The sequence below is a fragment of the Vicugna pacos genome, chromosome X (genome assembly GCF_048564905.1).
Source record: "Vicugna pacos chromosome X, VicPac4, whole genome shotgun sequence".
NCBI classification, from domain to species: domain Eukaryota; kingdom Metazoa; phylum Chordata; class Mammalia; order Artiodactyla; family Camelidae; genus Vicugna; species Vicugna pacos.
In genome coordinates this window covers 102911316-102937684 of record NC_133023.1, presented here as the reverse complement: position 1 = coordinate 102937684, position 26369 = coordinate 102911316, and the positions used below count along the sequence as shown (strand labels likewise).

The following is a 26369-nucleotide window of genomic DNA, read 5'->3' as shown; positions in this document are numbered from 1 at the left end:
GACATCTCACTAAAGATCTGCCTTATCAAATCTTTTTTTGTACAAAACGTTTTCTGAAAACTCCCAAAACTTCCAGTATCTGAGAAGACAATCTCTAAACCAAAACTGTCTTACTTTACTAGTTAGAAACAAAACAAAAATCAGGTTTTCTGGTGAAATATCACTTCTGGGATCCTCTTCTCTTCAGGTAAGACTATAGGTGGAATCTAATTCTAATAGAAAATAATCCAATTCTACATTACATAGTTTTTCCAAACCCCAACTGACAGCTTACTCTAATTCTGCTCTACTGAACTGAATGGAATTGTTTTGAATAAGGGGAAGGAAAGAACTAACATTTAGAGTCCTCTACTCTGTCCAGACCTTAGATAATATATATCTATGTATTTATGTATACCTGTACCTATCTATCTTTATCTTCCTATTTAATTATCATAACCCTGTGTGGTAGACACTATTATCTCATTTGTTTTCAAAGTGAGGAAGGTAGACTGAGAGAGGCTAAGTCAGTTGCCCAAGGTCAAATAGCTAACAAAAAGTGAAGTAGGACTGAAATCTAGATCCAACACCTACACCCAAAAACCTTCCCCTACCATCATGCCATCTCCAAAAAGAATTTTAATGTCTATTAGGTAATTTTTGAAAAAAAAACTGTCTAATGGCTATATTTTACGACATTTAAAGTAACTTTGCTAACTATAGTGTATGCAATTGCTTGACAAACTATAAATAAGAGGAAAATAAATATCATTCACAACCCCACTTACCCTGAGGTAAACCAGGATAGTGCTATACGTATATTTTCCATACATACAACTGCTGTGCAAGTTACCTCCATAACATTACATAGTCATGTTCTTAGTCATCTGTAGCATATAGTTGAGAGACTAATTCTGCATTATTTCACTAATATTTATACTTTATCTTCAATCAAACTAATTTTATTTGGGAGAGAAATTTTATTCCAAGTGTTTTTTAATGGCACAGGAAGATGTTTATAATTCTATGGTGACAAAAAAAAACAGGCTAAGTAGAACTGAACGTGAAGAAAATGGTAGCTCACAGAGAAAAAAATGTGACAATGAGTGTGTATATCTCCATGTATGACTGAAAAATTGTGCTGAATACTGGAATTTGACACAACATTGTAAAATGATTATAAATCAATAAAAAATGTTAAATTACAAAAAAAAAGAAAATGCACAGAAAGTCCTTATTTTCTCGTTCTTTAAACCTTCCAAAGGGCATACATTACTTTGTATATAATTGGTCATGATATCAAGTTTAAATTTCATTTTAAATGTACAGGCAGTATATTCCAATTTTATTTACAAATTAAAATGTGTAGTATTCTTGACAAAAATGCACTTTGTTTTGATATATTCTACTAAGGACAACAGTAGCATTTAAGAGTATTGGTACAGAGTTCCTAGGTATTTCTTGGTACTCAAGATGGTGACGGTCATGAAACAACAGTACTCAAGTCAAGATGAAGAATTATGGTTGATGCTGCAGAAAGCCCTCCCCAGAGACATTCAGAATTACTTCTAGCTTAGGAACTTACTCAATTTAAGTAACCTATATTCAGATCTTTCACTTAGAGAGATCAAATATCAATACTCCAGATTATAAAAAGCCCCCAAATGTCATTCATTTTGGAAAAACATACTTAATTTTAAGATATAAAAAGTATAGAGTGACGAGGCTGTGCAGAATTTGTCTTTCCAAGCACTAGTGGGTTCGAGCTAGCAAAGCAGTATCTTTTGCATACCTTCCGAAAATGTAATCTTTGAGTATATTTACCAAGTATTTTCTGTACACTATAGCAACAGACTATTTCAAAGATTAAGCTTCAGTTAAATGACTTCTCAAATGAGCGAAAATGGAATTCTATGTGTATAAATAAGTTGTTTACCTAACTTTTGTTTTTGTAGCGTGTGTCAACAGCAATTTTTGACTCACCTACTAAGTTTCTTGGAACTTGTATGACATCTTCAGCAAATTCAAGAAAGCTTCGCGCCTTTTTCACTGCATCCTGATCCTAGTAAGAATAGGGAAAATATTTAAATCAACAAAAGATGAGCCATCTGAAATACTGTTTTTTAATTGAGAAAAAAACTATTTAGTAAAATATTTACCTCCCCATAAATATGAAATGTGCAGGTATCTTCATCTAGATCGATAGCAGTGACCCCAGGTACCTTTCTAGCTTGTTGAATATTAGCACCATGAGTACCAATAGCTAGACCCATCAGATCTTCTCGTACAATAAACTGTTCATGAAACCTTGAGGCAAGTTGCCTTGAACTCTGAAGAGAAATGCACATCTGATTAATATGCTTATCAACTCTTAAGACAACTATATTTAGGTCAGCCATGTAAACTATCTTGATCCTGTATATCAGGGTCCTGCAAATTAGTTTCAGTTGGAAATTAACAGGTTTAAGAAAGTATTTCACACAGCGTATTTTTTAGGTTACTGAAGGTCTATGTCATTTGATATATTTTTGTTAACAGGAAAGGGTTTGTTGACAACTTTCCCAAGGTAACTTGAAAACCTATTTGCAAGGCTGCCTTAGTTAACCAATGACATCAATGTAATAATTAAGAAGCAAATCAAATGTTCCCAGATAAAAATCAGCTCACTGGGTCTGACAGACTCAATTTTAATTAAATAAAAAAAAATTTAAATACCATCTTTACAGAAAACTATATTCATTTCATTTTTATTAAAGGATATGAGTGTGTGTGTGTGCGTATTTTTTTCTGGAAACAGTGCCATTTATATAACTTATCACTAGATACTCTGGTCTAGACATCCCTCTGATGAAGTGATAACATTAAAAAGACACCCCTCACCCACCGAGTAAAGGAATCATAAAAATTATTGGTACAGTAATTAAGCTGAATGATTACAGAATGTCAAAGATTTACAACTTATCTTACATATGTGTCTGCAACCTAAAATTAGACCAGAGTCTGTAAGACCATGTGATCTGGATCCACAAGTATGATGAATTCTTTCCAATATTCAGTGATGACTGAACTAGGTTATCCAAACTTGTGGATAATCACTCTCTTTAAACAGTATTACCAAAATTTAATGTTTAGTTCTAGCATGCCATTAATGAAAACCAAACATATTAGTGGCTCATGTCAAAAAATGGAAATTTCTTATCTGAATATGTGGACCTCTTTAATATTAGTAGTGAGGAAAGATAGGCACGCATGCTAGTTTCTTATTATTCAACATACCCAATAATTTGAATGAATGAGTATAACTACTGTAAACAATTAAAAAAGTATAATAGCCTCTTTGTAGATCAGAGTAACAAAATGTACCAAATATTCTTAGGATTTTTCAAGAGGTCATGTTTTTTGAGTTCTGGTTCATTCACCTGATTAAGCGTGATAATTGATAATTCACTAATAAGTGATAAGCCAAAGGTACGATAACAGATCATTTGAGAAGAATTAGATGTTTAAGAAGAGGTATATGAGTATATTTCCACAATATTCACAGTGAGATTAAGGAGGCTGTTCTGGCCTAAAGGTTATGAGAGAATTGCTAAAGAAACCACAAACTTGTGAACACAGGGTCATCAACAAAGAATGAGGGTAAAAACCAATTAAACAGACCTCCATGGCCATAAGGAAAACAAAGTAGCAAAAGGAGATATTGTTAAAGGAGATATGAATGTCTCCTCTCCTACTAAGAGTTCAGCAGTCACACATTAAGTTGGAAGTTGGTAAGTTTCCCAGGGTTTTCCAAGAATATAGCCTTGACTCCCTTCTCTCTTAAAATGCAGTTTGGAACTCCTTTTTTTCTTTACTGTTTCAACTGCATGGTGTTTTCCCTCTAATGAAATGAATAACGATGAGGAACTCTGGAATCTGACAGTGATATACTTGAGTTGGCACTTTAAATTAAAATCCATTTAGTTTCTATGGTAATGGATGGAAGTACTAGATAGTTATCAATGAAAATAAATGTATGGTGATGGAAATTATTGGAGGATTAATAAAAGTAGATAAAATGCACCTTAAGAGACGAAATAGTAAGTTAAGGAAATAGCCTCTGGCAGGAATCTGAAGACAGGAGTTTTAAAGAGTGACAACCAATTAGAATGGAGAAGTTCTACACCCTTTTAAACAGAGATAAACATATATAATGAAAGGAATATGATTAGATATTTAAATAGTCTCTAGTACTTTAATGATAACATGTTATATGGAAGAAGCATTGCCTCATTTCATTAGCAGCTTTGACGAACTTCTAGTAAAAAGTGAGTTGGCCAGTAGGTTCCTTAACATACATAAACTGCTGCTTAATTCTAAAACCTCAGATGTGAAAGATTCTAGTATGATTATGCTTTGTAAAATTTTAATTCTTGAAAATACACACTATGAGGAATTGCTAAGAAACAATATACAAAGGACAAGCTGCCTATATTCAAGTTTCGTAACTGCACAGTTAGTTCTAAATAGCCTGACAAGCAGCACTAGGGAAAGCCACATACCTCTAGCTGCTTACTAGCCTCTTCATTTCTCAGTATCAGAGACAGCTTAGTGCGCAGACTCCGGAAGTGCATGTCAATCAGCATGTGAGCACGCTTCGAGGTGACTTCACTGATAGACTAAAGGATATAAATCAACACCATTATTATTAAAGTAAATGCCTTAAATGAAATACACCAAAATAGACCACTCAAAGACACTCACCAAAATGACAAGCTGATAATTTTCTGGATCATAAGTTACAGAAAAGGCACCAACTGCCTTTTTAAAATCCTTATGTGCCGATTCTTTGGCACACCTAGAAATAAAAAGAGTATCCATTGTGAAGTTAAGATGAATGATTACTAACTATTGGTGTATACATATATATGCAGAGAAATTTGCACATTGTAGAACTGTAGATTCATGTTGAACTAGATTTATGCAAATATGCTATAATCATTTAAAAGTTTAGTTCCTTTGTTGTATGTCTCTGAAATCCTCAGCCCAATCAAGCATTTGAGATTATAGAGAAAGGAAAAAAAAACAGTCATGTTCTTAAGGGATTACTGGTTGTCTTAGATTACCAAAGGTGACATCTTTAGGGGAGCCACACTCCTCTGCAGGCTTCCTGATTTCAGTTACATATGGTAGGTCAATAATTTTCTTGAGTCAACTGTTGAAAACTTTTAGGAATAGGTACAGGGTACCCAATTTTGTTTTGTTGTTTCTTTTCTAAAGAAAAACTGCTAACCAATTTAAGGGAGAGAAGGAAATGTATATGAATCAGAAGGCACAACATTTACATACATACACAATCTCTACAATCAAAAAGCAGGATTTCTATGTACTTTCAACTACAAGTCAACATTTATCTAAAGTGTGACATGTCCAAATTAAACTTAATACATGCCCTTGATGAAATCTTTTGAGAGGAATTTCTTCTCTAAAAACTCTTTAAGCATTACTCCAGATCAAGGATTATATGAAAGATGACCTCTTGAAGCTTTTTTTGCTCTACTTGTTACATATTTATCTGAAAATATTAGTTAAAAGGGAAAAAAACCTGAAGAAACCTCCACTATCTAGAAACTGATTTTGTGACTTATGACAGAATATCTGTATTAATCAACTTTGAAATCTTAAAATTCTATAAACAATGTCAACTTTAGTGAACAAATGTATATTAGTTGTGTATTTAAACAAGTGCAATGTTGGCTTAATTATATAACTGGATAAAGCTAAATATGCTTTTTCAATACTTTCGCAAACCATTTTTGCCAAAGTTCACTGAATTTAAAATTGATTTCTATTATTTTAAAATTTATATTCTTTTAAATTCACTGCATAGCACCTCTAAGTTCTCAGCCTTTCTCGTATACCAACTTACATCTGTCGTAAGTCTTCTGGCACATCCAGTTTGATTTTATGGAAAGTATCTTTTGTGGCAGGTTTGTTGGGATTAACCGATCGTAAACGTTCAATTGTGACAATTTCATTGTACGTAGCATCACATGCTGCATACTCTATCACGTAAAACTGAGAGAAATAAATCAAAGTCATTTCTGGTCACACTGTTTAAAGTAAGAACAAAAAGCTATACCTATTCAGTTATTTTTAAATTCTCTAGAGAAAAAAAAAACTGAAACACATGAAATGTACTGAACATGTAAATATTTTAATAAAAAGACTCAAGTTAATATTACTTTCAAATAGAAATCCAGACAGAAATGTAGTATACCTGGCTTTAGAAAAGGGAAAAAGCATAACAAAAAAAAATTTAAATGGGCATTTTCCTACCTCACCCTTTATCATCCTCACTTTAGCTAACCACCAACAGCAAGGCTCTTTTTCATTTGCTCTGGAATAAACCTACACAAAAATTACAACATAGAATATTTTATGATTAACATCATTCAGAAATCTATAAATTATCAGACATCAAGGAAAATTTCTTAAAATGATCTTTAGTGTCTTTCAAACCCATATACTCTACACCTTAAACCAGATTGTACCCACATCACCAGTGGGTACAGAAACTACCTGATTACCTATGAGCGCCCTGTAAAAAAGTGCTTTTCTATTTCTCTGCATTACCCCAGTAGTAATCAGTACTCTGAATAGGAGTGCTCAAGAAAAGCTGACCATTTGTAAAACTGGGCATACTTTCCTTGGGTACTTTGTGAGCTACGAAAATGTATCTAAAAAATGTAAAGACAAACTTGTTTTTGTTTTACTCTAAAAAACAAATAACTGACTGGAAGTTACTGGCCTGGTTGCATGGTCACTAAGTGGGTAAGGCCACTGACTAGTTAGCTCATTAAAGTTACCACTCTGGCATTCATGTCTCCTGCAAACTAAATGGACAGATCCTTGGTCCATCTCTGGTCGTCTGACCCCTCTCCACTAAAATGGTAACTCCACGCTGGCAATCCTCTGGATACCATCTTCCTGCTCTCATACACTGTGCACCAGTTCTTCTAAACTGATCTCTCTGATGATCACTTCACTTCAAAGTTCACTTATGATGTGCAGCATGGAACCTTTGTGAAGACACTAGTAAATCAAGGTTAATAGGGAAAGACACAACACAGTAATACATGGGGAGAGAGACAAATACTCTGAAGTAGAAAGAAGACACAGGAAGGACAAGGGGGACAGGGAGGAGAAGACAGGAGAGAAGAAAAGCAACTCAAGGTTCCAACTCTCGTCTCCTTTTTACTACTGTAGTTCACAGTTATGCAACACAGTGACTAAACACAACTTAACTCAACCTACCTTTCCCTCTTGCCCCCATCACTTCCTCTCAACTCTGCTCTGGCCAGAGAAAAACCTCAGTTATTTGTTAACTGTTATGTAATACAATGAGGTCATCCTAGCAACAGCGTTTCACTGGTTCCCATTTGTCATGTGACTAAGTTGTAAAAAAAAAGTCCCCTTTACCCATCACTATTATGAGCATTCCTGGTATAGACAGACCAAAAGACCTAAGTTAATGATTATACAATACAGTGACTAAATACAACTTAATTTAACCTACATTTCTCTCCTGCGACAATCAATTCCCTTCAGCTCTGCTCTAGCCAGAGTGATAATCTCAGTTACGCATTACTGTTAGTGGGTCATCATAGCATCAGCATCTCATTGGTTACCACCTGTCATGTGACTCAGTTGGGGAAAAAAAAAACAACCTGTCCCTTTTATCCAACCAAATACTATGAGGACTTCTGAAATAGACCAGAAGTGCTGGTTCTTGACTTAAGGGAGCTTGTAGTCTCCTGGGGATGTGAACAGCAAAAGGTCCTCTACAAGTAGAGACAGTGTTTGTGTTCCCTACTGGGATCCCTCACAAAACCAAGCCCAGTTCCTTTCACCTAGTAAGTACTGACTACATTTTTGGTAAATAAATAGTACTCCAGTCTACTTCCACTTTAAAACTGTACAGAAAAGAATACAGGCCTGGACATCCAAAGACCTTCCCTGAGCCCTCTCTAAAACAGCACTCTTGCCCCTACATCACCGTCCATCCTCTTTTTTTCTTCCTAGGACTTATTCACATCTGCCATATTAGCTATCCTCACTAGACTGTGACCTCATCAAAGGCTGGGACTCTTCTGCTTCATTACACCATCTGTATGTAACACAGAAAATGAGAATTCAAGGACCCAGTTCACTTTATTTGACCTCTACCAACGTCTACTTAGCTGCTTCCTTCATACCACAAATACTCATGAAACTGCAACTGTTAACAAGGCGTTGTGGAGAAACAAGTAGCTTAAAATGGAGTATGTGAAAGGGGAGGAAGGAGAGAATACTATACAGACCGACTACAACATAAAGCTGACTTCGAGGGCCTTAAGTCTCACAACACTTTTCAGTGGCTAGAGAAAGCACAAACACAATGTTGTGGTTAACATGTTACATCTTCATGGCACCTTTTGGTCAAAGACATCAATGGCACATAAACAGGTGGTTCACAGCATCTCCTGCAAAAAGATGTTTTACCTCTATGTGTATATACTAAAACTTGTAGATGAGTTTTTAAAAATATGCCAGAAGGATTTACTGCTGCTTAAAGAAACTGTACGATGCTGCTCTACTATAAGGGATAATGTTTTTCCCTTTGTAAGATTAACTTTCCTAACTCATTTTGCTTAAAATGGAGACACAGTTATAAACTAATAATATATTATTCAAATAAAAGACTGAAAAATTGGGGGGGGAGAAATACTAGTGGGCAAAGGAAATCAGTGGTGACTTTCAAAGCTGCGCCCTTAGGCAGCCACATTTAAGCGTCAATAACGTGTTATTTCAAATAATTATTAAGATGGCTCAGTCAAAAAGCTTATTTGTATCACAGTTGTAATTCTTAAGGTAGATTAAAAAGTGTTAAACAAAGGGTACAGAAGGTACAGGCAAGCTAAATGCTCCTACCTCTTCAGTGCTTAATAACTTAATGGCAGGGGAAACTTACCTCAACTTCATCACTTTCATTTATATCTTTATTATAACCCACAGGTGGTGGAAATCTCACATCATGGAATGGAATCTGCCTCTCTGGCTGCCAGCTGCAAATAAGCAAACGAAATTATTTTACATGCTTTTTGGCTTAATGGAAACAATGACCATGCTGCCATCAACTTTTAGTTAAGTGTGACCCTCTGTTTTTCTACTTTAAAGAAGCAAATGCTTTAAAACTGTCAGTGTTTTGCTGAGTGGGACATAATGGCAACACAGAGACACTTCAACTGAGTCTGCATGCAGCACAGCAGCCTTGTAGTTCTGTTTGGAGTATTTCTCTAAACACAATATATCAACATTACCATTTTCCAAACAAGTCTTTCTTCCAATAATTTCAACCTCTAAGAATTCTAAACTTAAGGCCACAACAGCAATTTCTTTTAATGCTTAAATTAAATACGTTAGTATCAGTAAGTGTTAGTAGTATCACCATACTTCTACTTGCAAAGGAATTTTAACCACATTCCAATGACCATAGAAACTGGTCCTAAATGCCCTCTAGTTCCCAAGCAAAATGGGGCAGTCAGCACGTTAGCAATTCACAACTCACTTTTCCCCCTTTAAATTTTAGATCCAGCGAGGTGCTCAATTCTTGCCATGGATAGCTGGCTGCTGATCTGTATGATGTACCAGCATGCACTGGCCTGGTGGGGTCTCCTAAACCACAGAAACCCGATGGAGACAGCCTATAGGAGTTCAGTAAGTTGCCTCTGGTTTTTAACTTAAAATTATATGGAACAATTTTGAAAAACACCAAATTATTCTTTTATATCCACAATGATATAAAATATTAAAAGATAAACTTTGTAAAAATACTGGAGGATTCAACTGCTAAAGCAGTCATTTCTGGGTTTACTGCTAAAGGGCCTTCTTAGTAAAATCCTATTGAGAAAAGCATATTTTATTCTTTAGAGAAGAGCTATTATATAAGATAGTAGAGTAGGTAACTGAATCAGAATTTGTGGAAATCTATTAGGGCATATATTAGACTGAACCTTTTCTTTGAATTATTATACACCCTTGAAAACTATAAACTGTCTTTACTTCAGAACAACTTTTTAAAAATATATTTACTGACATTAGTGACTTAACATGTTACAGATGTACTGCTAAATTTGACTTGTAAAGCATATAATAATACATAATATAATTTTCTTGGTTTCAAAAAAGGAATAATTATTTTAAGTCTTTAGTATACAGAGATAAAAATTCAAATTCTTTTTTCAAAAACGTAAAACACAGAAGGTAAAAACAAAGCATCTAAAATAATGTGGTATTATAGGAGTTCCTTTATGACTGAAAGGAAAGAAAGTGTCTGAAGTTTTACAGATTATCAGTTTTTTGTTTTTTAACAGAAAAACAAAAAACACAAGGAAGTACAAAGAAGCTGATTTAGTAGGGACCTATCAAATCCTGGTGATATGCTCAAATTCAGTGTTGAATCTCATGCATACTTCACAAACACAAGGAAAAAGCTGATCTATTTCAAATTCCCAGGATGACAAATAGCTTGAAGAGAACCTTGTATGCAGCTATAGTACAGGAGAGAATTAGGAGGTCCAAAGACAGAATAATTTTAAGTTAATAGTAGAAATCTGATTGAAAACAAAAGAGAATTGATCTATCAGTGTATAAACTAGACACATTCTTAAATGAATAGAGGAAATGAGTGTTTGCTTAATACTTTAGATTAAGGACTATAGGAGAAACTACTAGAGTGGCAAATAAAGATAACTCTCTGTTTATGGAAAACAGTGTTTACCTAGTGATGGAAGTAAGCAGATAAGAGTATAATTACAAGAAAAAAATTACTCTCCGAGTTATCAAAAATCCCTCTGCTAGAGGTGTGATGCTATTGTCTAGCATATAATACATGGATAAACATGCAAAGAGGCAGATTTTGGAACTTTTGGCTTTCTGTATTCAGAGAAAGGTATTCATTCTATTATCCAAACTTGTATTTTGGGCCGAGACTATTTGTCTAGAGCTGAGAACAGGGTAGGGTACTCAATCCTTTTATCTCTGTCCTCCTAAATATGTTTCAAGCATCTGAGACTACTACAGTTAACCCTTGAACAATTCGGGGGTTAGGGATGCTGACCCTCTACACAGTCTAGAATCCATGTATAACTTATACTGGGCTCTCCATACCTGAGGTTGGCGTCGTGGATTCAACCAACCTTGGATTGTGTAGTGCCGTAGTATTTACTTTGAAAAAAATTCACATATAAGTGATCACATGCAGTGCAAACTCATGTTGTTCAAGGGTCAACTGTACTTTGTCCTGCTGGTAGCTAAAAGATTCTGCTAACAGTCTAATTATAGCATGACTGAGTTAAATACTGTATTTTAACAGATTTATTGAGATATAATTCACATGACCATATAACCTATCCACTTAAGACTATGTACAAATCAATTTTTTTTAAACAGTACATTTTACTTGACATCAAACAACAAACTCCCCGATTTGTCTCAGTTGTGACATACAGACACTTTCAGATTGCTTTTTGGTGGTCACCCACGCTGAACAAGATTTTTCAATCTTCAAAACACCCATACAAGTCAATGGTTTTAAGTATATTCATAGATAGGCACAACCATTACCAGTCAATTTCAGAACATTTTCATCAACTGAAAAAGAAACCTCATACTCTTTAGCTATGGCTCTCCATCCTCTACCAACCCTAAGCAACCACTAATCTATTTCATCTCTCTATAGATTTGCAATCTGTTTTTGATACACTATTAATTTCTCTTGGTAAATAAAAGCCAAAACATTATCATTGTTGACCACCTTCAGAGTTCAGTAAAATCCTAAGATCGCAACCACATCTACACTTTGTCTAAGGAGTTTATACATACTTTAGAATCTTGACTGGCCTGTCTGAAAACAGCTGTTTATTAGCATTCAAAAAATTCAGTCAAGAGACTTGTCTTCCCCAATGAAATGTTAACGGCTATACTACTGATGCCTTCGTATAGCTAATGTTCCTAGGCCTCAAAGTATCTTTATTTACTCAACTAGCAGAAGAATGCAGAGAAGATCAGTTACTGCTATTAATGACCATAAACATATGAAACAGATAAAAAATGTTAATGGGCAAACAATTATTTCCAATAAAATGTACTAGACAACTAAAACCATCAATTTTAGATTTAATATTACAAAACTCACATCTACTTTCCCAATACCCATGAACCCATTCATTTTTATCTTTTAATATTTACAAATATTCCTATCTAAACTCTCAGTTACTAATACAGAAGAATCTGGTATCTTTCTTCACATTCAAGGGGGCTGAGATGTAAGGATCAAGATTATACAAAAGAGATCTCTGAGGTCATTAGCAGGAACAGCCATCCCACTGGTTTAATACTGCGCTGTTCAGGAACTTCCTGGTCAATAACATGAAGATCCATTCCTGAAAAACACTCAAACTAGACTTAAAATTTTTTTAATGAGGAGTAAATAGAAAAATTAGCATAAAATATTAAAGAACCTAACTATTCAAATTTTATCAAGACACTTACTTGTTTTCAAATGCCACTGTTATTGAATCTTCATGAACATCCTTTACAAATGCCTATAAGAAAAATATCACAGTTGAATTAACTTCTAACCTTAAATGTCATTTTTGTTTTTAGTTACATTTTACAGAGATACCGAACATTTTATGTTTAAGAACAGAATGGAGCTTCAAAGGAAAGTCTGGCAGTTTGTGAAGATCACTCATTCATGAATCATATCTATATTTAGATACCTACTATGTGCTAGGCCCTAGAAATACTGATTAGTTAAAAATAAAACAAGAAAAAACTGCTCAGAGTTCAGCATCTAATAAGAAAAGGAGAGAAAAGTAAATTGAAAATTACAATGCAAGTGGTGAGCGCAAAGCTGGAGGTACACTTCAGGCTAGAATTAACAGAAATAAGAAACTTGTTCCAGAGCTATATGCCACCTAGTATAAATCTGTTGTAACCTACGTTTTTCTTCATAATAAAATTTTAGAATACAATCATAAATAACTAAATATAATCTCAAATCTATGTATACACAAGTACACTAAATTCTCTCCAACAATATGCTGCTAATACCACTAAAAAGTCCAATTACCAGAGTTTAATTAAATTCTCAATCTCATAGGCACTTGGAGAGCAAAACAGTAATATGAAGTACAGAGGTTTAAATCTTTTAAATCTGATGACGCAATTGCTAGTAATCTGCAGAACGACACAACAAAAGTAATAGCTAACTAATTATCAAGAATTCTTTAATCAGCATGCTGTCTGTAATTCTATAAAATTAAGTTTTTAATAGGTGCAGAAAAGGAGGTTTTGTTTTTGACAATTAGAGAAGTAGGATAAAGCATAAAGAAACTCAAGGGGCTTTATATCTTGATTCATTTTAAAATGGCTTGAGAGATTTAAGCTTCTTACTCAAATTTGTTCTGTACATGTTTCTGTCTTTCCGTGGCTTCTCCCTATCTGCAGGATTACGGTCAAACTACTCTGGCTGTAAAAGGCCCTTCGTGACCCGTCCTGCTGCCGACTTCTCCCAGCTTCATCTTTCACATCCTTGGAGGTTGTGATTCAGCAGTGCTAAACTACTTGGGCCTCTCTCTGTACATGCTGCTATTCCTCCTTTCCTCTTGTCCTTCCCTTCTTTTCACCTAGCTATCTCTTAACGGTCTTTTAGGTTTCAGTTCAGATGTCACCTCCTATGGGGAAACCCAGAACACCAGGTTCAATTTGGTCCTCTGCATTCTTACAGCATCCTATGCACATCCCTGCTATAAACTTACCCCACTACGTTATTATCGCCCATTTTCTTAGACAGTAAGCTTCCTGAGGGTGGGCAACATAGGTCCTATTTTATTTACTGTTGGACTTCAGAATATCTACTGAGAACTCAATGAACAGATGTTATCATGGACCATTGCCTAAGGGGTTCCTATCCTAGCCTGGGAGGAAAGGTATGTGTACTGTGAGGGGGGGTGGTATGTTGATCAGGGAAGACAAACTGAAAAGGGTGAGGTTCCTATCCAGCTTAGGGAGTGAAGGACAGGGAGGAAAGACACGCCTAATGGGCAGCAGAAACAAAAGCTTAAGACCTGGAGAAACAGCTTGGGGTGTGGTAGAAAGAAAGTCTTTGTGGACATGGAAGCCAAGACAATTCAGTGGAGAAAAAAAAAAGGGTTTTCAACAAATGGTGCTGGGAAAACTGGATATCCACATGCAAAAGAATAAATTTTGGCCTTACCTTATACCATATATAAAAATCAACTAAAAATGCATCACAGACCTAAAAGTAAGAGCTAGAACTATAAGACTCTTACAAAGAAACTATAGCAGTAAATCCTCATGACTTTGGATACTAGGAAGATAATCAGTTCAGACTAAGACCATTCTTTAGGTTCTGTATCTTCAGTAACTGGCACAATTTCTGGTATATAGTAGGTACCCAATAAATGTGTTAAATAAACAAATGATTCAATGCAAATGTCTTGGTAAGCAACAACATATTTAAAGGCCAGAGTTAAAGCATTTTTTTAAAAACCGCAATTTCTCAAAATACCAAATTAAAACAGATCAGTAAAGTATTAATTAGTTGTTCTTTAAGAAAAACAATGGCAAACAAGGCAGGGCCCTGTAAAGCATTTACAGTTGACCCCTGAACAACACAGGTTTGAACTGTGAGGATCCACTTCCAAGCAGATTTTTTTTTCAATAAACATAGTACCTATGCTTTCAATTTACAGACCTTTAAATTCACGAAGTTCTAATTGATCAATTAGAGATCACAATACATGGAATCAAAGGAACGAGGAGTCTGAGTTCTGAGTCTATCCAAACGGTTTCATCTTCCTGCCTTTGGGTGAGCCTGTATCAATTTCTTTGTTTCTGAGGCAGATTGTGTGGAGAAGGGGGAGTTGGCATCCCTAAGCCTCGGTGTGTTCAAGGGTCGACTGTACATGGAAGCTAAACAAAGATACATAACTTCTGCAATTATGCTTAAAAGAATAAAAGCAAAGCTATGCTGAAAAAAAGTTTCCTTGTAAGATCAAGGTGGACTATAATTGAATCCAGGTGTTCTGCTATACCCAAGCTGGCTAAATTATTATTTCTAAGTCAAGCATGTGTATGTATCTTTATTGTTGTTGGTTTAAATGAGGGGGAGGGGATCCACATTTTCTTCCTATCATTTTGATCTTTCTTAGTTCTCCTCAGCTATATTTAAATCACACATATTCTCTACAGAATATTTCGAGAACTCTAGTTCCCCTGTCTTTACATGGTGGCTAATACGAAACCAACAATCTGCTTTTTGAGGGTGGGACTCCTATTCGAAGCTAATCCCTTATTTACCAAAAAATGTCATTGCTTCTGTCTTCATCCTTGTCTACAGTTTTATGTTTGCACAAGTAATTAATACTAGTTCCTTACTGTTTACTACATGCTGAAAATATTAAATCCTTTAGTCTACTAAGAGAACCTTGTCACAGGTGGGTGAAGAACTGTTCTCACTAAATCTGGTATCCTTCCAATACTACTGTCCTTGTCTAAAACTGTGCTGCTGTTCACCAGAGAGGCTGCTGGCCATATCTGAATATTTATATTTCATTAATTACAATTAAATAAGATTTAAACATCAGTCTCTCAGTCATACTTTTCAAGCCACATTTCAAGTGCTCAGTAGTCACACGTGACTTAGTCCCTACTGTAGCGGACAGCACAGGCAGAGACCACGTCTGTCATCACAGAAAGTTCCAATGGACAGTGTTGATTTCAAACATTCACAAATGTTGGGGACTGTTTTCAAATTTACCTTGAAAGCACTCTAAAATGTAGTCTTATTACTTCACTGCTCTACTTTAATTTTTTTCTATTTGCCAAAAACTTATTGCACAGTTTAATCATACTCATTTACCACACTTGCCTATTTCCTCAAATTAAGCACTCCTTCAAAGGAGGAAGATCTGCAACTGTTGTGACTATTAAAAAAAAAAAGCTTTCAAATGCTCTGAAAGCAGTTCCGGATGTAGAGTGTCAGAAATGGTTTGAGTAATCATCACAGCCTCACCAGGGCCATTGCCTTCAAGTTAATGAGGCTTATCTGTATATGAATGTTTGCATGACTATTCCAAAACTAGTCATTTTTAGTCACTGTTTGCATATTAAGTGAATACAGCAGGCATATAATATCATCTTGTTGCTGCTGTAATAAGTGGAATAAAAGAAACTCACAGGTTGCCTCTGGCCTGCACTCTCACCAAGGACAAAGTCCTCCTGTGACTTCTAAGGCCTTTTGCTAAACCCTCACTTCCAACAAAGGTCCTGTCTTGCTGCTTCTCATCATACTTTCTCCAATAACCCTTCTTTTTGGCCCTGACCCTCCCTTATGCCACCACTCATACCCTTTCTTCCCCTGGCCATGCCCAGAACACTATCACCTCACCCACCACCAACTTGGGAAACTACATTTTGTTGTGATCTCTACTTGTCTACATGAAGCAAAGTCGATGAGAAGATAGGTCAGGGGTTTCCTGAGAGGTTACCAAAGAAGGCAACTGAATAGGTTTGAATGAATACATGGAGGGAGCTGCGTGGGACTGGATGAGAGCTAGGTTCAAAATTTTGGTTCTATGACATAAGTGGTCTCTGGGCCTCAGATTCCTTGTCTGCAAGTAAAGAATGGATACAGGGCAACTGGACTTGCCATCTAAAGTGGCTGTGAATAATGAAATCACACATGTCTAGTGCCTAGCACAATGCGTGGCACAAAGATGGCAGTAAACAAATGAGAGGTAAAGCAGAGAGGGGTATATTTTTTGAAAGATGCAGAATCATAAGCACTCTTGCATTTGAAAAGTTGTATCTCAACAAAAGCATACTTAAAAAAGATTTAAAAATTAGGATAGAAAAAGAGGAAGCTGCTTCCTCAAAGATACTAAATACTAAAAGGTTATGCAGACTGTGAGAAGGAAAAAAAAGTGATGAAAATCTTTGGGGTTTGAAAAAGGTGCTAAAGGTACAGTTAAAGACAGACAAAGTCTCCTTATCAGGAGGAATAAACAGGAAATCAAAAAATCATTATGGGATCCCCCAACTCATTGGCAACTGGGCCACAGGGGCAATCACAAAATACTGCAGTGTGTAATGACTAGAGATGTCCAATTCAAACATTACATTACCAGGAATGATGAAACTAAAAGAAAGTCCATCTCTATCTGGGTGAACTCTTACTCCCCCACTATGTCTCACCCCTTGACGCAGCAAACTCTCTCACAAATGAGAGGTGACTGTGCAGAGAAATTTCTGTGTAAGGCCCTGACCACCAATGAACAACTACTGCATTATTACTGAAGACAGTACATGTAGTACAATGATAATTCTAATTAGAGAAAACTTAGAGCATTGCAAAATATCCCTCTTAAAGAAAATCTGTAGGAGATAGATGATAAGGACATATGAAATGTGATAAAATATGATTCAAACCCAAGGCTTCAAATAAAAAGCAAGTTATTGCTTTGCCACCCTTTGTATATGGGCACTAAGAATGTATGGGAATGAACGGAAAGGGAAAAGTAAAATAAACCTTATCAACAACCGTTCCAACCACAGTGCATGTCCAGGAATATTTGACTTCACTTGGGCATTTACCACAAATTTTGAGAAAAATGCATTCTTTCTGGTTCACAATGACCCAAAGACAACACACAAGTACAGAGAGAATAGTGTTGAATGAGTTATTAATCTTCCTTGTGTATGTATTCTAACTTTTGAATACTTCAGTTCTTATGTGTTCCCAGTGTAATAAAAGCAAACTTCACAGCAGTAACAAAGATATCTAACTTTATCTTTCATTGATAAGCATTCATTTGAAGAAGTACAGGGTAATATGCCAGGGTGCAAAAGTTAATAAAAAGGAAGCCGATACATAAGCTGAATATTTCATGACATCTCTGTATCATCAGTTAAAAAAAAAGGTAATATCGCCTTGCAACTGTACTTACAGAATGTTAAGGCAATGTTATAGTAACAAATACAATCAAAGATTACAATGAAATTTTAAAAATCGGCAGGAAATCATACACAATTCATTTCTTCAAGATAAATTTCATCATTTCAAGTAATCAGACTACCTGATCTCAAATCTGAGATCTGACCCTTACTAGCTCTGACACTTAGTAAGTCACTTATCTCATCTCTGTGTACATCTATGTCCTCATCTATAAAATGGGAATAACAATAGTACCTCAGGGTTGTGGGAGATGATTAAATAAATTAACAGAGGTAAAGTACCTGAACAGTCCCTGGCACCTAGAAAGCTCTCAGCACCTATCAACAGTTATCATAACCACAGTCATCTCAGGCGGTACATTCTCATAGTGGGCAGGAATCAGAAAACCCAATTATTATACCACTGAATTTTGCATTTAATTAATAATTTGGAGGTTTTCAAAGTGCATGAGTACAAAGCCGAAAAATGCTCAGTTCAAAAGGAGAATAATGATGCTTCCACAAAGATACTAAACACTAGAAAGGTTATTTAGCCTGGGAAGAAAAAAATGTGGTTGACCCGAATAATTTACTTCCTCGAAGTAAAGAATAACACCTGTATGCAAAGTTAGATCTAGAGACTTCAGAGAATATGTGAATAGTGCTTTATGCGTTTATTTGTGGGTAAAACTGATTTCTTACAGGCTATGTAGCTGACATGTTGGGCCACTAACGTCTTCATTAAAAAAAAACTTCCTTGATTGTACATTTCCCTACAATAGGACCTTATTTCAACAGTATTTGCTTAGGAAATGCTTTGTAAAAATGTTGTGAGGTATAATTCAAGTGTCATCATGTCTTAAATAACATAAGGCTCTGTAAGTTGTACATGTGACTAACTTTTTCTAAGTCAAAGAAATTCCTAAGCACACAAGTAGTGGCTCTGACAGTTACTAAATGTAACTTTCAAGTTTTTCAGAATAAACACCAGAGGGAAAAATAGAAATAAGCTGTTACAATCTTAGGGTTTAGGTTTCACCATTCTGTTAATTCTGAATCCTAAGTTTGAGTTAATGTTTTAGAGAAAACAATCCAATTGTTACCAGTTTACACTCTACCCAGTCTATACTGCAAATCTGGACCATGTGCTCAGAAGATGGAGAATTGTACCTTGCAACATGGGGTTCTGTTAGGCAAATCAAAGTCTGAATTCAATTATACTGAAGCCATCTGAGTTGTTTAGTTCTTAAAGGCTTTACAATCTGATGAACCCAGGTTCCTAATTTTCTCATAAATGTAACATTTCTCCGTAACAGTTCATTTTTATTGGTCTTTATTTCCACTCCTTTCTGCCCTTCCCACTGGACAGGCAACTCAGTTTACTTTTACTTCTACTTTACTTTTATGACTCGTATCAATATTGTGAGCTGTATAAAAATTTAAACCTTTTCATTATAGAAACCATTTTTCCACCAATACAGACTATTTGAGGCTTTCTTAAAATAAACCTTAATTAAAAAAACATAATAGCAATTTCTCTGCACACGGTTGTTCATGTTTCACATTTCCCCTCAAGGAACTAAGGGACAACACATTCCTTTTATTCACCTTCGAAGTAAACAACTTTGTTAAAAAACAAAAATAGGGGGGATTAAGAAGAGAGATAGAGGGCATTTCTTATATTTCAATAAGTTTGCAAGCCAAATCATGGGAGCAAATCATAGATTGCTGGAATGGAACAATGAATCCTTCAAGACCAGGATGTGCTACTTGCCCTCTATAGCAAACAAACTCCACTAAAAAAGTAAGAGTGGCATCCTGTCTAAGCTAGTATCACAAATTAGCACACTGCTCAACCATTAGCCCCTGCTCATATTTGTTACATTTAGTGCCACAAATCTAGCAAGCAAAACTACCAATCTAGGAAACAATGACTCTACACAAACCAGAAGAAATTAGAGAACAATTTTATACAAACTAACCAACAGAAATTATGGATCACTGAAATAAATGCATCCAGAATTTTGACTGCAGAGTCACTTGAAACAGTTTTTTATTGGTGAGGCTGTTAAGAACATAAATGCTTGGCTATTTTTTCTTCTTTTTACAGCTAAAGGTTTTACCATTTTGCTAAAAGTATGGAACAATTTACACACTTTACTCACTAATGAAATACACTGATCTCCAAATATCTCCATAAAATTGGTAAACACATAACATAGTTAAGCCAATGTTTATTTTCCTATAGCTCGTTTGAAATGTTTATGTTATTCTAAATAAATTTAAGAATTGCGTTTGGACAATAGCAATATTTAATTTCCAAGCTTCCTTCTATGTGCATCTTCTGTTGCCAAAATACTATAGTAAGGTGAGATATTACTTACAGAAGTTAGAGACATTCAAGAGGAAACGAAAACTTATAAACTGATAGATGTACAGTAAGTACAGACCAACACACGCACTGCCAACACATGAAAATATTTTTAAACCTTTTGAAAAATGTAAGATATTAGTTGTTCTGCAACGGTGTAACTTACAAAAGAAAAACTTGCAGTAAAACCACGCATGCCTATTTAAAACCTCAACAATACAATCCACTGCAACATTACACATTCAGAGAAGATAGTCAAGTACTTGGAGCACAGAACAATCATTTCCACTCACTTGAAAAAAATCCGTAGTAATTATATACTCTCAGTTAATTTCCTGAAGTTTCATGGCATATATTCAGGCCTTTGGAGGGTTAATTTTTTTTCTTAAGTGGCAGAGTTGCCAGTGTTTTTAGACGCTGAAGCATCTGTATTTCTGAATTTCCCACATTTATAACAAGGGAAGGGGACCACGAATATTCAAGATTACCAACTTCTTTAAAGCACTACTCGGGTATGTCAGAGTCTTCCTGAAACTTTTGGATCTAAAATCTCTTCTGAAACCCACAAGGAGAGGCAACTAAAAATTTGTTGCCATTGTGACCTGGTACCGACTACAGCTTCTTACTACTCTTTCTTCACACTCCTCGCCCAGAACAGTGGAGCTCTCCGAAGTCCCAATGCTGGACCGGAAAAGAGAAGCCAAAGGAGATCTCAAACCCTTTTCGCAAGGCAGGAGGTGGCTTGACGGAAGCGCCCCCTGCTCCTCGGCAACTACCCACACGTCAGGCCCGGATCCCACTGAGAGAAGATATTTAAGAAAAGAGAAAATAAGCCGTCACCGTCACTTCGTGCGGATACCGGCCCTTCCCGCCTGGATCCCCTACCTGCCGCCGGCCCTCGCCCATCCCCAGCTCTCCCTGCTGGGGCTCGGCCCCCGAAAGGGCACCCCCTTTTCCTTGCCCGCTTCTAATTTCGACAGGCGCCGGGGCCTCACGTAGGAGAGGCAGCGAGGCTCGAGGGGCTTCCTACAGGCCCTAAGTCCGGTCCTTCCCTCCCTCTCAAACCACATCCCGCCGAGCGCGCCCTGGCCCCCGGGCGCAGCGCTCAGGAAGAGGGCCCGGGGCCTGTCTCCGGCCGAGGCTCAGAAGAAAAGGGAGGGAAAGAAGGGCGAAGATGGGGCCTGCCCTGGAGCCAAGTACCTTGTAGAAAGCGCCATTGGAGCCCCGCACTTCCACCACCAGCTCCTCCATCTTCTCGTCAGCCCTGCTCGCACCGGGAGCCCGCCCCCGAGAGGTGGGCTGCGGGCGCTCGAGGCCCAACCGCCGCCGCCGCCGCCGCCGCCGCCGCCGCCGCCGCCGCGCTGCCGCACGCCCTCCGGCAGCGGCGCCGCCGTCACAGCCGCCTCCTGCGCTCGCCGTCGGCTCACCGCCCGCTCTGAGGCGGCCCCTCACCGGAAGTGAAACCGAAACGGAGCCGAGCGCCTGACTGAGGCCGAACGCTCCGGCCGCTCCGCGTGTAAACAGTGAAACCGCGTCACGTGACCGGCGCCGCCCCTCCCCCCGCGGGTTCGGCCCCTCGGCCCCGCCCTCTTTCCCCTCGCGGGCCCAGGAGCGCGCGCCTGCGCGCTGCTGGAGCCCGGCCGGTGGGGGTGGGGGGGCCGGGCCCGACGTAAGGCGCGCGGGCTCTGCGTGCGTGGGCTCGGCGGCGGGCGGGAAGCGAGAAGGACTGCGACAGGTCGCACCGCTAGCTGAGGTCGCGCCGCTTCGCGTCGCCTGGCGAGGTCCAGAGCGCCCGTTCCTTTAGACGGGGAAGCCGAGGAGTGGGAAGGGGCCTCCGTGGCCATCAAGTGTATTCACTTACCCGAGTCCGGGCTGGCTTGGGTTGGAGGTTGTTTTTGTTTTTTAAAGTGGGGCAGAGCCTGACTGAGCTGGAGGTTCAGTGGGGGACAAGAATAAAGGTGAAGAATTAGTTTGAAGATAGATTGAAGAAGACTTTGAACTAGTGACAGTGGCAACCACCGTGACCCAGACTTGTGTGACCCTTAGAGGCAGAAGGTGAGAATAACGCCACCCCCTCCCCAGGAGACTTTGGGCTGTCCTGTGGACACATCCTGTGTCCTCTGAGAGCCAGTGCATTGTGTCAGGATCTCTGGAAATGTTAGTCTTCCCTCAGACCCAGCACTGACCACATACTTCCCTCGCTTCAGTTTCATACTTTTACTTGGCATACGTAAAAAAAGAAAAAAATCTGTTAAACACTTGCTGATTGCTTTACGGTTTACCTTCCTAGTAGTTCACGCATGGTGTATGCCCACCCTGTACCAGAGGGTGGGGTGGGCATGTGGACAGCAGTCAGGCGACATATCTACAGGGCCGCGCACCTGTTTCCTTGTAGCTCTTCCCCTTTACCCTCCACAGTAGGAAAAAACCCAACTCTCATTCCTTCTTCTGCACCGTGCTTGTATCCACATTGACCTAGGTTTCTTTTGGAAGGCCTCTATTCAACTGAGAAGTTTATTGAGCCCCTACCATATGCCAGGCACTGTGCTAGCTGCTAGTGAAACATCGGTAAAAGAGAAAAAGAAAGAAAAGACTGGCAGCATTGAACTTGGAACCCAGAGGCATAGATGGACATAAATCAAATTATCAGAAAAGTAAACCTGGAGTTGCAACTGTGATAAAGGCTATGAGGAATAGATCCACCTAGGACAGTGGGACAGGATCCAGTCTGGGGTGGGGAGGGGTGGTCAGAGCTGGAAAATGACTCCAGCTGGAATGTGACCAGTGAGAATTAACTGGCAGCAGTGAGTTGGTGGCGGCGGTTTGAACTGCCCCAGGCAGGTGCCCCAGAATGCAAGGCATCCTTGGGCCTCCAGTTCCCTTCCCACCCCACTCCTAGCCAGAGCTCCAGCATGAAAGCCTCAGATCAAGGGCCACATTCCTTGAGGCCACGGTAAACAGGAATGACCTATTGAACTACGGTCTCTGGAGTAGTCACAAAATGCAAAGATTCCAATAGGGCCGAAAGAGAATCTCACCATAGGTATGGAAGCGGAGCCGAGCGTGAGCTTTAACCCCGATGTAGTGAATGGGGACAGATTGATTAGAATGATTATACTTTCCATGTGTAGGGTGTTGTTCAGTTTACTTGGGGCTTTCAAATATTATCAGCCGTTCACAACCACTACCCACCGCACTAAACTTAGTGCTGTTTCCTGAACCTGTGATGCACTTTCATGCCTTCACATCTCTACACATGCTTCTTGGCCCCCAGAAATAATCTTATTAGGGTTATCAGCTGGATTCCTATCAGCGTGTTACTTGTATCTCAGGTGCAGACAGTTAGCTTTGCTCCTCAATTCTCGACACATTGTCATCATCAGTCCCTGCAAAGGCCCCTCTCTTATTTATGTTATTTTATATTGTTTGTATTATTTTCCCTTGTCTTCCTCAATACCCACTCTCATTCTTCTTTTAGACACAAACTGCAATGTATTTGATAAAGATCGTGGGTACTTGAAGACATGCAGTGTTCTGTGCACCCCTTTTACATTTATGGTGATGGTACCGGACTGTAAATCTCTGTTACCACTGTTTTCACTCAGCACTGCATTCTTGAGCTATATGCACGTTGCTGTGTGTGCACCATGATTTCCCTAGTGATGGGTGTCTAGGTTATTGCCAGCTCCCTGATGTCACATTGTGGTGAAAACTCCTCTGAATGTCTTTACAAACCTTTGCAAAAATTTCTTTTGTGTTCTTAAAGCACGTACCTCCTGCTTCCTCACCACACTGCTTGGCATGTAGCAGGGACTCAGTAACGTTGAATACCTCTACTGTGATGCTTAACATACTAGAATCACTTATATTTCTGTTTCCCTCATTGGACTGTGAATTCCTCCTAGCAGGACAGCTTGGCTGAATTCAGACCCGGGCTCAGCCCTGCGGGTGAGTTTGTTCCTCTCATATTGTTCTCTCTCTGGGTCACTGGCAACCCCTTCTTCCAGGGAGTTGCTCAGGCCTAAAACTGAGTCATTTTGACCTTCTCTCTCCCACACATCGAATCCATCAGCAAATCCTTTCAGAGTCCACGAACTACTTCTCACCACTTGCACTGCTAAAACCATGGTCCAAGTCCCTGTCCTCTCTTACCTGGATTAATGTAACCATTTCACTGGTCTCCCTACAACCACTCTTATCCCCTGTCTTTTCTCAACACAGAGACAGACCCTATTCGGGGGTCAATCAAGTCACTCTGCTATTCAAAACCCTCTAATTGTTCCCTAAATGCCTCAGGGTAAAGGCCAAAGTCCTTATTTATTCTGGCCTCAGTGCCCTTCACCCACTGGCCTCTGTTATCTCCTCCATCTCACCTACCTCCCTCCATTCCAGCCATATTGGCTCTTTGCTGTTTCTTGAAAACATCAGGCAGGTTCTGTCTCCTGTCACTAGAATGTAAGCTCAGTGAAAACAGGTTTTTGTTTCTTTTATTTACTGCTTGTCCCCAGAGCCTACCACAGTGTTTGGAACATAGCAGGTGCCTACTAAATATTTATCGAAAGAATGAATGAATATGTGTTGAGGACCCAGCTTGGGTCAAATCTGCTCCATGCTTATATTTATCTGATACTGGAATGATGCTTCAGCACTTCTAGACTTGTCTGGGCCCCTAGCTTCCATTAAATGATTGCCTGTTGTCTTTGCATTGATTTATTCTGTGTTATTTCTTGCTCCTTCAAAATTTGAGCCCTTTAAGTCTTTTTCATGCCTCAATCCCAAGAGAAATGCCCTTTGTCCTTTCCAACCGTAGAAATCCTATGTACCTCTTGGACCCAGCTAAAGCCTTACTTCTTTTGTGACACACTCTACAATTGAACTAGAACACTCAACTCCTTTGAACTAGATTTTAGGAAAAATATTTTAATAATAATCTTTATGTTTTAGAACAATTTTAGATTTACCGGAATGTTGAGCAGATAGTACAGAGTTCCCACATCAATTCCCTGACACCTCTCTCCCAGTTTCCTCTATTATTCACATCTTGCATTACTATGGTACATTTGTTACCATTGATGAGCCAAAATTGATACCTTTTATTAACTAAAGTCCATACATTAGTTTACATTGTTTCACTCTTTGTGTTATGTAGTATATGGGCTTTGACAAATTCATAATGTCACGTACCCTCCCCATTATAGTATCATATAGGACAGTTCCACCACCCTAAAAAAACCCCCTGTGCTCCACCTATTTGTTCATGAACTTAACCTCTTAACCCTGGGCAGCCATTTATCTTTTCACTGTCTCCATAGAGGTGCCTTTTCCAGAATGTCATAGAGTTGGAATCATACAGTATGTAGCTTTTTCTTGGACTTAGCATTTAAGGTTCCTCTATGTCTTTTCACAGTTTGATAGCTCATTTCTTGCTAGGGGTGAATAATATTCTGTTGTCTGGATGTATCACTTCTTATTTATCCGTTCACCTACTGAAGGACATCTTGGTTGCTTCCAAGTTTTGGTGACTATGAATAAAGCTGCTATAAGCACCCATGTGCAGGTTTGTTTTGGACATAAGTGTTCAACTCATTTGTGTAAACACCTTGGAGTGCGACTGCTGAATCTTATGGTAAGAATATGTTTAGTTTTATAAGAAACTGCAAACCATCTTCCACCGTGTCTACCATTTTGCATTCCCACCAGCAGTGAATGAGAGTTCCTGTTGCTCCACATCCTCGCCAGCCCAACTTAATCATTGGTGTTATCAGTGTTCTGGATTTTGGCCATTCTAATAGGTGTATAGTGGTATCTCACTGGTGTTTTAATTTGCAATTCCCTAATGACTGATGATGTTGAGTATCTTTTTATATGCTTTATTGCTATCTGTATATCTTCCTGGGTAAGGTCTCTATTCAGATATTTTGCCCATTTTAAAATTGGGTTGTTTTCTTATTAGTAAGTATTAATAATTCATTGTATA

General features: G+C 38.2%; 1 protein-coding gene across 13 annotated transcripts in view; it reads right to left on the bottom strand.

Annotated features, from left to right (window-relative positions):
- FMR1 (fragile X messenger ribonucleoprotein 1) overlaps positions 1 to 21883 on the bottom strand; it is a 36869-nt gene extending 14986 nt beyond the window's left edge. For 10 of the 13 annotated variants that reach the window (XM_072956843.1, XM_072956842.1, XM_072956846.1 and 7 more), the window contains exons 1-9: positions 21593 to 21798; positions 12553 to 12605; positions 8972 to 9065; positions 6298 to 6369; positions 5888 to 6036; positions 4723 to 4816; positions 4521 to 4637; positions 2139 to 2309; positions 1963 to 2041 (exon numbers count right to left, since the gene is read on the bottom strand). In XM_072956843.1, coding sequence (XP_072812944.1) covers positions 1963 to 2041; positions 2139 to 2309; positions 4521 to 4637; positions 4723 to 4816; positions 5888 to 6036; positions 6298 to 6369; positions 8972 to 9065; positions 12553 to 12605; positions 21593 to 21643 — 880 coding nt within the window. In that variant the 5' untranslated portion in view covers positions 21644 to 21798. Of the gene's footprint in view, positions 1 to 1962; positions 2042 to 2138; positions 2310 to 4520; positions 4638 to 4722; positions 4817 to 5887; positions 6037 to 6297; positions 6370 to 8971; positions 9066 to 12552; positions 12606 to 21592 lie in introns of all 13 variants that reach the window. The other 3 variants (XM_072956841.1, XM_072956844.1, XM_072956849.1) reach the window with 1 other exon arrangement.
- Between the last annotated feature and the right edge of the window lie 4486 nt (positions 21884 to 26369).